Source organism: Pituophis catenifer, unplaced genomic scaffold (genome assembly GCF_029215685.1).
Source record: "Pituophis catenifer annectens isolate HBS135680 unplaced genomic scaffold, rPitCat1.0.hap2 SCAF_3, whole genome shotgun sequence".
Taxonomy (NCBI): Eukaryota; Metazoa; Chordata; class Lepidosauria; order Squamata; family Colubridae; genus Pituophis; species Pituophis catenifer.
The window spans coordinates 75,831,810-75,848,329 of record NW_027256883.1 but is presented as its reverse complement, the minus strand read 5'-3'; the positions used below and the strand labels follow the sequence as shown (position 1 = coordinate 75,848,329).

At 31.5% G+C, this 16,520-nt stretch overlaps 1 protein-coding gene across 3 annotated transcripts in view; it reads left to right on the top strand.

Annotated features, from left to right (window-relative positions):
• The window catches only part of RELCH (RAB11 binding and LisH domain, coiled-coil and HEAT repeat containing), a 71,649-nt gene that overhangs the window by 34,442 nt on the left and 20,687 nt on the right, over nt 1-16,520 (top strand). For 2 of the 3 annotated variants that reach the window (XM_070940761.1, XM_070940759.1), the window contains exons 11-19: nt 4,739-4,851; nt 7,378-7,468; nt 7,847-7,918; nt 8,737-8,877; nt 9,446-9,610; nt 10,961-11,108; nt 12,925-13,081; nt 14,132-14,255; nt 16,306-16,354. In XM_070940761.1, the coding sequence (XP_070796862.1) occupies nt 4,739-4,851; nt 7,378-7,468; nt 7,847-7,918; nt 8,737-8,877; nt 9,446-9,610; nt 10,961-11,108; nt 12,925-13,081; nt 14,132-14,255; nt 16,306-16,354 (1,060 nt within the window). Of the gene's footprint in view, nt 1-141; nt 216-4,738; nt 4,852-7,377; nt 7,469-7,846; nt 7,919-8,736; nt 8,878-9,445; nt 9,611-10,960; nt 11,109-12,924; nt 13,082-14,131; nt 14,256-16,305; nt 16,355-16,520 lie in introns of those variants that run through there. The other variant, XM_070940760.1, reaches the window with a different exon arrangement.

The following is a 16,520-nucleotide window of genomic DNA, read 5'->3' as shown; positions in this document are numbered from 1 at the left end:
TCTTTCCCCTTCATTGACTAAACATGGAACATGCATTAGGACATTCAAGAAGGTTTCTCATTGTTTCTCCACTCCCATTGATAGAAGGAAGTTTAGAAGCACTGATGCAGCGATGCAGAGAACGCTCCAATCCTATAATATGCATGAAAGAATATGACCAATGGACGTGGACACACAACTAATTCCAACAGAGTCAGTATCCAGCTTTCTGCAAGGTAAAAGCATCAGCCTTGTATCTGCCCCATATCAACCAATCTAGATAGCATGAAACAACCTTGCAAAAGATAATAGACTGATAACCTTGTTATGTCACTGATTTTATCCAATAATATTTTTCAGTTGAAGGGAAAATAGAATCTCAAAACTATTTTCAAAAGACTTAATACATTTAATTAAAAAGTCTGCATAATTCTACATGCCTAAATAGACTAATCAATTTTAAAAGTTTCAGAATCAGTTTGTAGAATGGAGATTTGCTGTTTATATGATCATTAAAAATTCCACTTAATAAAAACTAAGTAGAACCTCAGAATTAAAAATTCAACAAATATTTCAGCTATTATTCTGCTGCATATTGTTTTTAACTCTCAAAGTAGTAATTTCCTTCAACTCTTTATCATTTGTTTATATTTTCAAACTACTGTAAAACCCAATTTAAATATCCATTCTCATTTCTAGAAAATGACAGTAAATATACTTCCAAGATCATCTTTATTGCCAGATGATTTAAACAAATGGTTTATTGGAAGTTTGACTACTAATTTATCATAAAATATAATAAACATCTAACCACTGTCTAAAATCTAATAATCATCCTTAGAGTTACTGACAAGCATTATCATGCCGTTTAATACTGATCACTTTTTGAATGTACCTCTTCTGGTGGAATACTTTCCAAACTGTTTCTGCTTTCCAAGTATGTAGTTTAATACTTTATAAAATACACTTCTCAGCATCGTGTATTTATGCTCCTTAATTAATATTCCGGATTTTTCTTCTCTAAATCTTATACACAAAGACACTATGTACTATGTACTAAATCTTGGATAACTAAAATGTTGGTGTTTTAATGTAAGATAACTAATACATTACATAGATAAAGATTAAAAATCTTCTGTAACTGGAGTTTTTTTCTAATCCCCTTTAACCCAATGAAAGTTTTCATTCACTGCCTCCATTCTAATTACATAAATATCCCTATCATCTTCCATTATGAAATTTTTATTATTTATTTATTTATTTATTTAGTGATCTTGAAGCAGAATAATAAAACTTTTACTATCTTTAGTCCACTTGATCAAATTCAGAGTATAGTCCTATTGAAACAATACATGTATATATATATATATATATTCTTGTGGGAATGGGAACAGGATTATTTAATTAGAGAAGTACAAAATATAGGAAGTTCAAGTAATTATTATTTAAAATCAGTTACTGCACATCTATTCTTGTGGAAATGGGAACAAAAATATTTAATTAAAAAAATAAGAAATATAGGAAGTGCAAGTAATCATTTTACTTTAAAAATCAGTTACTATTATCTGAATCCATATATCCGCCATATATTCTTTTGTATGACAAATTCATTATTATTCCACAATGCCATTATAGACTTTTTGTTTTTAAAGACACCTGAATGTTTTCTTTTTTTTAATTACAATATTCTACTTCATTGTAGAATATTGAAAAGGACCTTCATCTTGACAAGGTTTCCCAATCCAATATTTGATAACCATTAAAGCCTTTTTATGTTGAATAAATATGCAATAAATATTTGTCCTGATCTTTTTTTTCTGTATGGACAGAAGGCATGGAACATATTCATGCTTATACTAGTATATAGTTGTATGTCAGTAATACTTATGTATAATACAACACAGTTTGGTATTTTTACTAAGAATTCAATAGCACTGACTGTTTACAGGCAATGCAAGGCCATGGTAGTATTAATTGGGCAACAAGGAAGTCCCTGTTATATGAAACTAAATTCCTGTTACTAGGCAAAGACAATCCAAAATTTAATTTCACTTGATTTTTCTGTTCACTGTGCAAATTAGGAATTATGACTTTTTAAAAATTCTCGCCAATACCTCTTCAGATTTTTAAAAAAACACTCAAGGTTTGATATTGATTTATCACTTAAAATCACAACTCCTAAATTGTATGTAAAGAAAAAGGGATATTGCTTTTTATTTATTTAATGTTACATAAATCCAGCAAACTTGTAAAGAGGATTAATGCTACTACATATATGTTCAGGATTACTTCTCCTCTGATATTTCAAAATATAAAAAATAAGCATACAAAGTGTGTATGTGTATAAAAACAACAATATAAATGATTTTGCACCCCACAGCATCATTGGATATTCAGATAATGTGATCAAATAGAGTTTTTGGATTAACTAAATTAAATATCAATTAAAACCAAAATTCTCCCCAGTTGTATATTATGAGATTAATATTGTATATGTTCTTGTGCAATTGCTATGTCAGCAGTCTTGCATCAAGATGTGACTCCACTTAGTAAAACAGATATTTCCTGTTTTATCATATTTAGAATCTAATTTGTAAATACAGTCTCGTCTTTTTCTGTTATGAAACTAGTGAAATCTTCTCCGTTCATCAAGTCTATTTCAAGAGACTTTCAAAAATACTGGATGTCCTTGTCATACTTAATTATGTTTACATTACCTTTATAGATCCTTCTTTATGTATATTCTTATATCTTATTTGAAAAATAATAACATGTATTCTTAGATATATAGAAAGTTTAGGGAGTATACGTTAGCTAGCTAGTTGTTTTGTTGAGAAAAGTCTTAATCCCCTTTCAGGGCATTCTCTTCAGCCAAGATATTCTCCATTCTTTGATCTTTTTTATTTGTAAAGAATTGTTTCATTTTGGATTTCTCCTTTTGGAAACTAGTTTCTTGGAGAGACTTTTACAGCCATAATGTTTTGCATTGCATTCCTTGAAATAATATTCTATAAAAATAGTCATTTCTTTAGATCTGATTCAAAGAATCTGTTATATTGATTCAACTTTTAAAATGGGGTGGTGTTTTGCCTATTAACCTCTTTTAGTAGTTGGGCCTACTTAAATGCAAGATTATTGAAGCTGAGAAAGACTTGAATTCTGAAGCAAGCAAAAATAGAGCCCTTGGCAAGGTTTTTTTTTTCATACAATCAACATTTGATATTAAGTTATATAATTAGATTGGAATGGAAGAAGAAATGTCATGATAATAGAAACTGCAATAAACATAAAGAAACTGAACTCTGTCTTATAGCCTTTCCTTTTACTAATAAAGCTTGTTTCCAAATCTTTCATGTAGTTAGTCTTCTTGTCTTTCAAGATAATTTTATATTTTTTTATTGTTGAAAGGCAGTATAATGGGGTTCAGTGCTAGTCAACTGAGAAATAGCCAGTCAATTTGTAAAAACCTATAAAGTCTAACTGCTTTTATATTGTATTTTTCTACCATTCATGAGAATAAATACTTTGATGGGGACAGAATCAAATACATGATTGTAAAATTACCAATTCAAGAGATAAGCAATCAGGTATCCTCCAGAAGGGCTTGGACTTTAACTGTTATTAATATTTTATCTCATTACATAATACCTTTTTTTTCTGAAGGAGAAACTTGGGCATCCAATTTTATCATACTGAAATACTCTCTATTGCTACATGTACTCTCCAGACTTGGAATAAATTGGGATTTATTTTAATTTCTTAGTATTCTAAAATCTAAGTTTTATGTTTGCTTTGGTTGTTTGGTTTTGTTAATGAATTGCAGAGAATATGTGGAATTTAAAGTAGTCTATTCAGATAATCTTTCATTGTTTAAAGATTTAAGGAAATACATTTTTTCTATTCATCTTCTTATTAAAGTCTTCCTAATTTGGGGTATTGTTGAAAATGTCTAGTTTGGACATAAAAATCAAGGAAAGAGTTTTTTTAAAAGTCACAGCTGCCTTTGGGAATCTATACCATCTGATTTAGAGATTATATTGAAAAGCTATCTATATAGAAAGATTTTTGCTTTTAATATACAGACTTAACCATAGTTTAGTGAAATGTAGGTACTTCCATGCAAACAAATGTATTTCTTTTAACAGCAGTAGAATGATCCTTTATATATCTGATTGATAGTGATATTGCAAAAAATAAAAAAAAATTAGGAACTAGACAAATGAAACATTTCTGAATTATCCCCATTTTCTTTGAATTTTTTCCTGATTCAGGAGGCATATTGTTTAGTAGCATAAATACATGAAGTAGCTAAAATATTGGAATTCTAATATAAATTGCTTGCAAAACAGATTAAACTTCTGTAAATAGGAATAAAGTCATTTTTGCTATAAAGATGTCTTTATATAAAATGTATCAAAATAAAAATGAATTAAGTTTATTGTATGGCAATCAGCATAATGAAAAGTTAATCTTATACTCAATCTCATTTTCAGTGGTTTAAACCACTTTCTTTTCTTCAGTTTCAAGTAAGGAAATTTAGATTAAGACAAGATTGTTCAGATACTAGAACTTACAGCTATAATGTTTATGGACAATGTTTTCTGAGTTCATGAGATGCTTGTGTGCAAATAAATTGTGTTGATAATGAATTAAATATGTGGAATAATTTTATTACTCTTTAGAGTTTCAAATGTTTCTTCTATGTTCTTTAATATCACTTGATAGCTTTTGCTTTCCTTCCTACTCACACTCTTTTTAGGAATTGATTCCACTCATTCTGTGTACAGCTTGCCTCCATCCTGAACCTAAAGAAAGAGATCAACTCCTACACATACTGTTCAACTTGATCAAAAGGCCAGATGATGAGCAAAGGTGTGTGCTTTATATTAGCAGGAGGCTTTCTCTTTCTGACTTTTTTTTTAAATCAGGAATTACTTATTTACTGCAGACTTTCTCTCAATAAATTTTTAGTCTAGTTTAAATATTATAGCTGTATAAATTGCCAAAGATAACATAAGCATTTTTCAGCAATGTTCTAAGTGGCAACATAATTTTCATATCAGTATAGACCACAGCTTTCAAACTCGCGGCCTGCAGATTGAATGTGTCACACGCTGGCCACACCCAGTTTAGCAAAGAGGAAAAAAGTCCCAATACGTCATGTAACAACACAAGTTTGATAGCCCTGGTATAGACTAACAGAGTTAAAAAACTTGTGTCTGTATAAGTTCCTAATAATCTTTATTCCCTTGATATATTCAGCATTTAGGACTAAGGAATAGGAGCGGTGTGGTGGCCTAGTGGTGAAGACAGTCACCTCCCACTCGGAAGGTTGAAAGTTTGATCCTAGGTAGCGGCAGATGCTTCTCGCTCAAAGTGCAAAGAGAAGATACCTGCTGTGAACGCCACGTAGGCATCAGGAAGGTCATCCGGCCAGTAAACACTCAGCTCCATTTAGTCATCCCAACGCTACCCAGAATTAACAATTACAAGATTGTAAAAAGAAAAAAAAAGGACTGAGGAATAGGTGCATATTATTTCCAATGGATTATTGACTGAATTATATTGATATCTGAGGGGAAATTCTACAAGTAGCTATCCCTGATTATAAAAACAAAAAAACTAAATTGCTGCACTTTATCTGATCAGCCATCTAACTTTGCCTAATGACAAAATTACCCTTACGTTTGCCCACTTTGAAAAACATAAGCTTTTGTTTCATTTCATATTAACATTCATTGAGTTATAAAATAAAAAATGTTTGCCCTGTTCAGTATTACGTAACCATATAAATAGGCCACTTTTCATTCAGTTCTCCTGAAATCTAATCTTTTTATTTCAAAATAGTTTTTTATTTTTAAAACTCATTTTGATTTCTTCATATTATCTCTCTTGTATAAACCACTTGAGTATATATTTTTAAAAATGTTTAGATATTCCATCTATTTGTCTTATTTTTAGCTACTATTTTTATATTCATAATTTATTTCAAATTGGAAAAATTTCATAGTGTAATATTACTGAGCAATCATAAATCTACCATTGATTGGTTTGAAATAAATACTATATATCCATTCCCTGTTCAGAAAACTTAGAGTAAATATGACCAATCCTCAAACTTTGAATCTACTCCTTGATATAGCCTTGGGGTAGTAACAGAACAAAAAAAAAAAGTAATTGTCAAGTTCTAATCATCAGGCTGTGTCTCATGAGACTATCCTTAGGAAAATATTAAAAAAAATCAAATTATCTAAGAAGTTACCTTGGCTTTGCAGCACAGATTTAGAGCAATCTGCAGATTCTTCAAGCAGAATTTAATTTTTGAAGGGAGATGATGCAGTGCTAATTGAGGAACTGACATCTTTATATAGTTTAGAAGACTATTTCTACCCCTCTGTTGAATGGTAGGTAGTGGGTACTTACATTTCTTAAAAACATTTTTAAAATTAAATATAGTGTGAGATTCAGTTTCATAGAGATTCAGTTTCACAGAAAAATAAATATTCAGCTATATGTTGCTAGTTTTAACACATTATGGGCTAAATTTGATATATGGGAGATATTAACTAAATATTCTTTAGTTTCAAACAAATCATCAGTACAATATAGATCAAATCCTCTGATTTTATAACAGGATAAACAGTTCTGATCATTTTGAAGTTTTTACATATATTAATAAAAGATCTATTTTTCCCCCTCTTTCCTTTTTTTCAATTTGTAGCTTACATTAAGTATATCTTTAATTTTGCACAATATAAATTATCTAGACTTTATTCTGTTATAGTATATATTCACATTGTGGATCTTTTTTTTTTTACAGCATTTTTCTTACAGTGTGTATATTTTATATATTCACTTATGAAAAAGCATGACTGCATTTATTTTGTTTTCCAAAATATGAGCAGCAGTTTTATACAGGTAGTCCTCATTTAGCTATCACATTGGGGCCAGTTACTCAATCATTAAGCAAAAAGGTCCCTAAATGGAATCATGATTGTGTTTATGATATTACTTCAGCTTTGCTTTCCAGGCCTGAGAAGCTTATAATTACAATGACTGCCATAAAATTACTTTTTCATCACCATGGTAACTGCGAGTGGTTGCTAAACAAGACAATCACTATACAAGGACTACCTGTAAAGTCAATTCCATTGTATACAAAAGCAAGATAAAAGTGTGCATTTCCCATAGAAATAAAGAAAAACATATTTTTTAAAAGAACTTGTTTTTTTTAAGTTATTTGTGTTATCAATTGTTGACTGGCTGTGAGTAAAAGGGCCATCTGGTTCAGTTATCTTAATTATTCTTTCAGATGGTGCATCTGCTGTTTGTTAAATGTTTGCAGGTTACACTAGCATGTTTTTTCTTTATAGGCTTGTTTCTTTTTTTTTTAACTAGGCAAATGATTTTGACTGGGTGTGTGGCATTTGCACAGCATGTTGGACCTACACGTGTAGAAGCTGAACTCTTGCCACAGTGCTGGGAGCAGGTATAGTTTCTGTTTGCATTTAATTAACTATAAAACCATATTTTTCCAGCCATAGTAATAAGATTAGTAGCATTTTTAAAATCGCATATGGTGAAATATAAATCTGCTGGAACAAATTCCAGGCTAACAAAAATCAAGAAGAGATTGAATCAGAATCTGAATAGGCCATATATCAAATCAAATGTTGGTGATCTAGCTTTTCTGTGGAAATCAAAGAAATGTTATGTTCAGTCTATACAGTAAATAGAAGATAATTCCATAGTACTGAAATGCACCGTTAGAATTCACTTTTTAGTATGGGATTTATAAAAAAATATTGTAAGCAAAAATAAAGGAATAAATATTAACAAATATTAATGAAATAATTGTCTCCCACAGATCAATCACAAATATCCAGAAAGGCGGCTATTAGTAGCAGAGTCTTGTGGAGCATTGGCACCATATCTTCCTGTAAGTGTTCTATGTGCAGTTGTTGTTGTTGCTGCTGCTGCTGCTGTTATTATTACTACTTTAAGTAGTAATCAAGAGTTTAAAGCTGTAGTCTACAACCAAAATCCAATAAGACTCAAGGAATAGGTTTGTACTAGTGTCATCATATGTCTTGACTTATTGTTAGGGGCAAATACAAACCTCATGGTCTATTATAAAAACTAAGTAATCTATGGTATTCTATTCTATTTCATTTTTATATCCTCCCCAAATTATACTGCCAAAACTGGAAGGATTTCAGAAAGTTTGGAGTAGTAGCCAATTATCAGTTATATTTTGTTGGCAGTTGCATTTTTTTATATTTAACCAAGAGTTCAGGTTCATTTTATTTTATTTAACACTTTTTAAATATTTAATTTTTTTAAAAAAGGTTTTAAAACCATCTAACATATTTTTTAAAATCATGCTTTACTTTTAAAGTACCTTTCCTAAAATCAAAGTTAAAATATAATATAAACCAAGATGAATCAGTTTTCAGGAGCTGCAAAAACAAACAAAAAGCAAATCTTTAAAAAAGTAAAACTAAATAAAGTATATTGAGTCAGAGGGTTCCTTAAGTGGCATGTTTTTAATCCACCAACCATCTGAAACAACAGAGTGGTGAACATATGAGAAGTTTAATAATCATCCTCTTGAAGTCTTAAAAAAAATTCATTTGCCATTTCCTTGTAGCTAATTTTTTGACTAAAAGTTGATAGAAATATCTTGCTACTAATTTGCCTTTGCAGTTTTGAATTATGTAATGCTGGCTAATACCAGGGTCCTATTTGTATTTTCAGAAAGAAATTCGTAGTTCATTGGTTCTTTCCATGCTACAGCAGATGCTAATGGAAGATAAAGCAGATTTGGTACGAGAAGCTGTAATCAAAAGTCTTGGTATCATCATGGGATACATTGATGATCCAGACAAATACCAGCAGGTATTGTGCCTGATTATATGTATATGAGTACAAGCATATGAAATATATTGTTTACAGGGATCCAGGATAAAATATTTTGTACAATTACTGAATAACCTTGATTACTTAAATTATTCAGAGTCATCAGTATCTAGAATGCTTGTGCGCTTTTTATATGAATGATGTTACTCATTTTCTTATAAATCATATTTACTCTGTAATTTTACAAATTTAGAACAAGTATTTACTTTTTCTTGTTTTGTTGTTTTTCCTGAGGTCTTAAAACAGAATTATATTTTTAATGTTTAAACACAGTTTAACATAAAATCCTAAATCAAAACATTTCCTATGGACTTCTGTTTTGCTGTATCAAAGAATCCAGTTGTGACTGTGAAGGTGATCAGATTTGTTATTTCTGCTTTTTATTTATTCTTCTGTTTTTCTATTTGGAAAGGACACAGCATAGAGTTGCAAAATCGCAATAGAATTACAACTAAGCCTCCTAAAATGTACATAAAATTCTGCTGGTATTTTGTTATGTATCTAAACTAAATAAAACTTCTACATGTGTTTTTCCTTGCATTGCCAGGGATTTGAACTGCTACTCTCAGCATTGGGTGATCCCTCAGAACGAGTGGTTAGTGCAACTCATCAAGTATTCTTACCAGCTTATGCTGCTTGGACTACAGAATTAGGAAATTTACAGTTGCATCTTATACCTACATTGCTTAGTAAAATTGAAAAATTACTCAAGGTAAATATATAAAATATATAAAAAGTCAGATATTTTTTATTATTTGCCTACTTCAAGGCACAGATGTATTGATATAATTGGTTGTGGACAGGACCATCATCTGTCTTTCTTATTATTCTACTAAACATTTTTCTTAAGACCTTTGAGTTGCCTATTTAAGTTTGTACCATAATTTGTGATGTATGTAAAAACATTGGAAATATACATACAGGTAGTTCTCAACTTATGATCATATCTGAGCCCAACATTTCTGTTACTAAGCAGGATAGTTATTAAGTGAGTTTTGACCCATTTCATTACCTTTCTTGCCATAGTTGTTAGTGAATCACTGCAATTGTGAAGTTAGTAACATGGTTGTTAAGTGAATTTGGCTTCTTCATTTACTTTGCTTGTCATAAGGTCGCAAAAGTGGATCACATGATCCTGGGACACAGCAACTGTCGTAAATACATACTGTTGCCAAGCATCCAAATTTTGATTACATGACTATGAAGTTGTTGCAACACTCATAAGAGTGAAAAATGATCATGTCACTTTTAACACACTTGCAACAGCTGTGCATGAAGGAAATTCAGGAAAATCTGTTATTCTTTAAGATTCTGTCCTTGTGGCAAAGGGGAAGTTGGAAACTGCTGCTGCTTTCGTGTTGGAAATACTGATGCACTTCCAGAATAAAAAAACTTGCCGGTGACATCATCACTGCTCAGGGGATGCCCGGTTTGGGGCTCCTTTCATGATCCTGTTAATGTGCCCACCAAAGTAGAACCTATCTATCTAATTGTGGTTACTCACTGAATTAACAGGAGCTCGCTTTGCCATACAGCAGCACTTGGGTCTTGAATGCATGCTTGCCAATTGTCAACCCAGCATCCTAACCACATGACCCACCATTCAGGTCTCAAATGTGGGCTTGCCTGATTGTCAACCAAGCATCCTAATTATGTGGCAGTTGAAAATATGATCCTTGTATTGTTGTAATGCCCATTTTATAAAAACACACAGCTACATTTTATATTTCCTCTAATGATTAAATTTCCAGGTTATTCAGTTTATTTTTTGTACAGTTGTTAGCAAATCAATGTGGTTGAGTTTCTTTGAATGTAGTCAAAGTTTCTTGTATTGTTTGTAAAACCTATTTTGGTTTTACAAACAATACAATCATATTGTTTATGTTTATCTTCTTTTATTTTGTTACTTTTCATTTTTACCTTTAAGTGGAAGTCTGGTTATTAATCATAATAAAGATCTGACTGATCAACTGACTATATATATACTTTTTAGGAAATGCTGTTGAGTGGCTGTTTAGTAAAAAAGCCAAGTTTTAACTTAGATTTCTGGCATATGTTTCAGGAAAGTGAACATGGACTGGATGAACATAAACTCCACATGTATCTTTCTGCTTTACAATCCTTGATACCTTCTCTTTTTGCACTGGTGTTGCAAGATGCCCCCTTTACAAACAAAGCTAAGCTTCAGGGAGAAGTCCCACATATAGAAGGTACCTGCTTCAATATTTTCTGTAAAGCTTTATTTAGAAATAAGATATCAGAGAAATGCTGATTTAGTTGCTGGAGTTGTTCAACCATTTTTCTTTGTTTAGATTAGAAATTTTAATGCTTGTTTGAGAAATAATATCATTTGACAGCAGGCATCGGAATTTCGTTTTAATGTGTGCCATTGTGTAGACAGAAAAGTGACAATAAAGGTTATCTTATCTTTTTCCCATGTTATCAGAAAATAAAATGTTTGAGCTCACTTCCTGGAGATTGCATGGATACATGCATGTGATTTTCTCGGTTACAATATAAATATTATTTCTTGTCTCCTGGATTTATTTTAAATATCAATTTAACTAAAGCCTGAGTTTTTTTAAAAAAAATTTCTTACGCAATCCTGATGAGCTTTTTAAGGACAGCTAAGTTGATTTATTAACACTAAATTGAGTAGTTTTGAAAATATTTGTTATCTCTTATGTTTTTTTTTTAATTGTTGGTTTGCCTGATGCAAAAACTATGCAGAGGTCCATTTGTTTTCTTAATATTATAAAAAAAACCAAAACAATAGTCCTTGATTTAGCAACACGTGATTTCCATTAGTAATTTAAAACCCTCTAGGTCAGTGGGTCTCAACCTTCCTAATGCCGCGACCCTTTAATACAGTTCCTCATGTTGTGGTGACCCCCAACCATAATATTATTCCTAAAACCATTGAAAATATGTGTCTTAGGCGACCCCTGTGAAAGGGTCGTTCGACTCCCAAAGGGGTCCCGACCCACAGGTTGAGAACCACTGCTCTAGGTTATTGTTATCTGTGAATGCAGTTGGTTCCTTTCAGATATATTTTTCCTAGTTCAGTACTAAACTGATACGGTTCTCAGCAATTTTGTGTTTCAATCATAAAGCTTCCAAAAGGATTCATATCAGTATTGTTGTTATCATGTCGTCTAGATATTGTTGAACTCAACCCCCATTACTCCTAATCAGTATTTATTATTTATTTATTTTTATTTATTTATTTTTATATGCCGCCCTTCTCCGGAGACTCAGGGCGGCTTACAATGCGTTAAGCAATAGCCTTCATACTTTTGTATATTTTATACAAAGTCAGCTTATTGCCCCCTCAAACTGGGTCCTCATTTTACCCACCTTAGAAAGGATGGAAGGCTGAGTCGACCTTGAGCCTGGTGAGAATTGAACTCGCAGTAATTGCAGGCAGCTGGATGTTAAATGCTGCCTTAGTAGGAGGCATTAGCCTCCTACACCACTCAGGCACCACTCAGTATGACCAGCGGTGAAAAATAAGAGTTTTAGCTAAACAGTATTTAAAAGCTGTATGTTGCAGCCATCCCAACACGTCCATAGTCATATGATTATGATCTGGATGCTTGGCAACTGACTTACAATTACTGTATGATGATTGGAGCATCCCACAGTCATATAATCAATATTTGCATTCCCACAGGCAAAGTCTAAAATAAATCTAGATATTCCTTATAATAAAATAATAAAACCACAGGTTCCTATAAAACATAATATTAAGTATAATGTATAACAATACCTCAGAAACAAAATCTCAGAATATTGTTACTTAAATCTCATCATACCTCAATACCTCAGCATCAGTCATGCTGACTAAAATTGATAATATTCAGAATACCTGGAGAAACAGAGATAAATCCATCCTTTCTTTATTAATGCTTTTTGGAACACAAATTGAATAAAAATTTAGGATTAAAAATTAATCAAACCTATTATTTCTTTTCCTGATTCTTATTGGATCAACCAAAGATAAATATTTTGGTTGTTTGCTTTCAGTAACAAGGTTCCCAAGACCTGTATCACCTCTACAGGATGTGGCCACTATAATCGGAAGTCGTGAACAACTAGCTGTATTGTTGCAGCTTTATGATTACCAGTTAGAACATGAGGGTACTACAGGATGGGATACCTTGCTATGGGTTGTCAATCAACTGTGAGTTCTCCTTGTTTTGTTCTATTTGATAGTTTTGTTTTTAAATAATGTTTTTAATGTCTTTCAAAACTTACGATATAATCTGTTTCAACATTTTCAGATGACTACAGGTAGCATGCAAAACTTTTTCATATTTAAACCTCTTAATTCAGAAACATTACTTTAAGATTAAGATGAAGTGTCTCAACATTGCTAGACTTTTTTCAACACTGTTCTGACCATTCCAGAAATGCTGCAAACTGAATTTTAAATTGTTTAAAGCTCTAGATGTTTCAGGAATGGCCAGAACTTAGGATTCTCATACTCAGTTTCAAACTTAACAGTTCTGAACTCAGAACATTTTAAATTTAAAAAAATTAAAATATGTAAATTTAAAATATTAAAATAAAATTTAAAATATTCTGCACAGTTCTATTTAGTATTGATCACATTCTCATAGTTGACTCCTGGCGATGTCGCAAGCACTGCCATATAATGTTATCAGGAACTGCTTAATGACCAGCCATTTAGCAAAAATTCAAAGTTATGACAGACTCCCCAAAAGGTTTTTATAGTTCTGGAGTTCCAGTGGTAGCTACCATCAGCCCCTGCAGTCATATGACCGCATTTGAGTTGTTTAGCAACTGATTCACGTTTACAGCATTCTATAGTCTCATGACTTCAATTTATAATGTTTTATAATAGAAATGAATGGATTTATTTAACGATTGTGTCATTCACTTTACAATCACAGCATTCACTTAATCAGATTGGTCCTGTAGGTGTCTGTAGGTGTCTCAACTTACAATCATTGTAACTAATGCTAGAATTTCCAGTTTCCATTACAGTTGTATGTAAAAATGTATACAAAAATGGAACCATTGTCATTAACAGTTGTAATATATCTTAATTAATTTTAGGAAGCTTGAATAATATAAGTTTATATTTGTAATCACATCAGAATTGTAAATAAAAATAAAATAACTTGTTTGGGCCTAAACACCAAGAACAGCAGAGTCTTCCTGGAAAAGAATCAGCTTGCTTATGTTAATCTTAATCTTGATTTTTCAGGTTGCCTCAACTTATTGAAATTGTTGGTAAAATCAATGTAGCTTCAACAGCATGTGTTCATGAATTCTCAAGGTTTTTCTGGCGACTTTGCCGAACATTTGGAAAAATTTTCACCAATACAAAGGTATAATGAAATATAACAATTCTCTGTGGAATGATAACATGGAATTATAGATTTAGAAAGGATTTAAAAGACAATTTAGCTTTCCTCTTCTCAGGCAATTTTTTCTATTAAAAGGATACTACAGATAATCTTACCATGATTTTGCCTAATGTTTCCTTATCTATTAATAATCTTTTCTTGTTAATTATGCTTTTTCTATTGTAGCAGGTAGACCTTAAATGCTTTTATTTCACCACTATTAGAAAATGTGCCTGCCAACACATTTTTCCACTGTACGCTGCAATTATCCATTTAAACCCAAAGTAGGTATTAAAATCCAATAGATGCAATTTCCCAGAAAGATTAGATTGTCAGATTAAGTTACATTAATTCAAATGCATACTAAGGCACAGATACCCTACCTACTAACAATCTTGATGAAAGAGGCTCACATATCCTCAGCCATTTAGATAAAGATAGGGAATTTTTCCGTGGTTTCCATTCTTATCCAGATCTTTGTGGAAAGGCAGAATAATTTCTCCCTTGCAAGGATAGCTTTTCAGAAAAACTATCCTTGCCAAATATTTTAGTGCATGGTTCTAGAATAGCAATAGCAGCTAAACAAATGTTCTTAAAACTTTCTGAATGTGATTGCCTATAATTTCATATGTTAACTGTAACTCTTCACTTCTAAAAGCAATAATCAGTTTCAGAAAATATTTTTCTACTTTTCTTTTCTTATATGACTGTAGTTTTGCTACAGTATTGCTAGTTTTGAATCAGGTTGCAGAGAAAACTTTATAAACAAAGTTGGAGTCATAATATTTTGGAGATAAAATTCCATTAGAAGAAAATATATGTAGTTCAGGTTGAATTGTGGAGTCTTTGAGGCTCTCTGACTCTGATATTTGCTTGCAGATGTTTCATTCCTCAACTAGGTAACATCATCAGTGTAGTAGCTTGCCCTGACAGTGTTGGTAAATATATGGTTTTCTCCTAGGATTAGGGTATTAGATTCTGCTTCATTGTTTGATATTAATAACCTGCTTATCTCAATGTTGGCTGCTGGAAAGAATGTATTCTGATCTTTTTATTGTCTCTTTTGTATGTTATATAAATATGGTTAATTTCTTTGTGTTTAATGATGGCTGATTTACCCAAACCTGGAGGCCAAGCTACTGTATGTAGACAAGGAACAAATGCCACACTTACTTGTATTGAAGATGTTATCTAGTTGGGAAATGAAATATCTACTAGCGAACAGCCAAACTCAACAAGCAGCAAGGACTCCATAAAAACAGTTTTTTTCTGTGCAATGTAACATTACCAAAGCTACACCCAGGTGATTAAAAACAAATAAAAGAATTCCTTCAAGGCCTTCTCCAACATCAGTTGCATTGTGACCTCAGTGAAAATTCAGCCCATCTTCTTTCTTATATGCAATAAGAAACTCTTCATATGTAGAGTTCTACACAGGGAGACTTCCAGGCAACCCCAAAAGCTGCATTCAGTTAAAGCTCTTACGGAAGCTTAGTTATGTAACTCTATACTCAGACTCCTTGCAATCAGTTTTTGGCTAATGTTACAGCATGATGTATCAAACGGAGAGGCTGGTGACTCTATTAACACTGTGAGATCTGTACATTTGTTTGTATCATCTGAATGTCCAAAAAAAGTGTTCTTTCTCTCTTAAATAAAATGGTGTATTTCCTTAAATTTATTAATAGTGCTGTTACTTACAAATTAGCTTTTCAAGTTAATATCTTATATGTATATATCAGCCATTGTCTTCCTAGATTTAAATAACAGTGGCTCAGGTAAAATAGCAAATGATTTTGAAAAACCATTTCCAAATGAATAACCATTAATTTCTAGGTGAAAAAAATGAAAAACACAAATATAAAATAAAATGTGTTTCATTTTTCTAGACCTTTTTCGTCCAGTGTCCTTAATGTTTAATGTATGAGGGAAATATAGATACAAATATTTTAAAGGATTATGCTTTTACATTATGCTTTACAATTTTGAAGAAGAGTAAAGTGATAGCTTTGGTTTCTGTTCCATGTTTTAGGTAAAACCACAATTCCAGGAAATTTTACGGCTCTCTGAGGAGAACATTGGTAAGTATATTTTTCCTATAAATTTGTTCTTAAATACTTAATTGGAAAGAAATATCAAGACAATCAGTTCTATAAATAAAATTTTGAAACACAATTTAATTTATTTTTAAAAAGTAAAGGATAATAAAGTGCCTGAATGAACTTTGAAAAAAGTTATTGTTTTAAT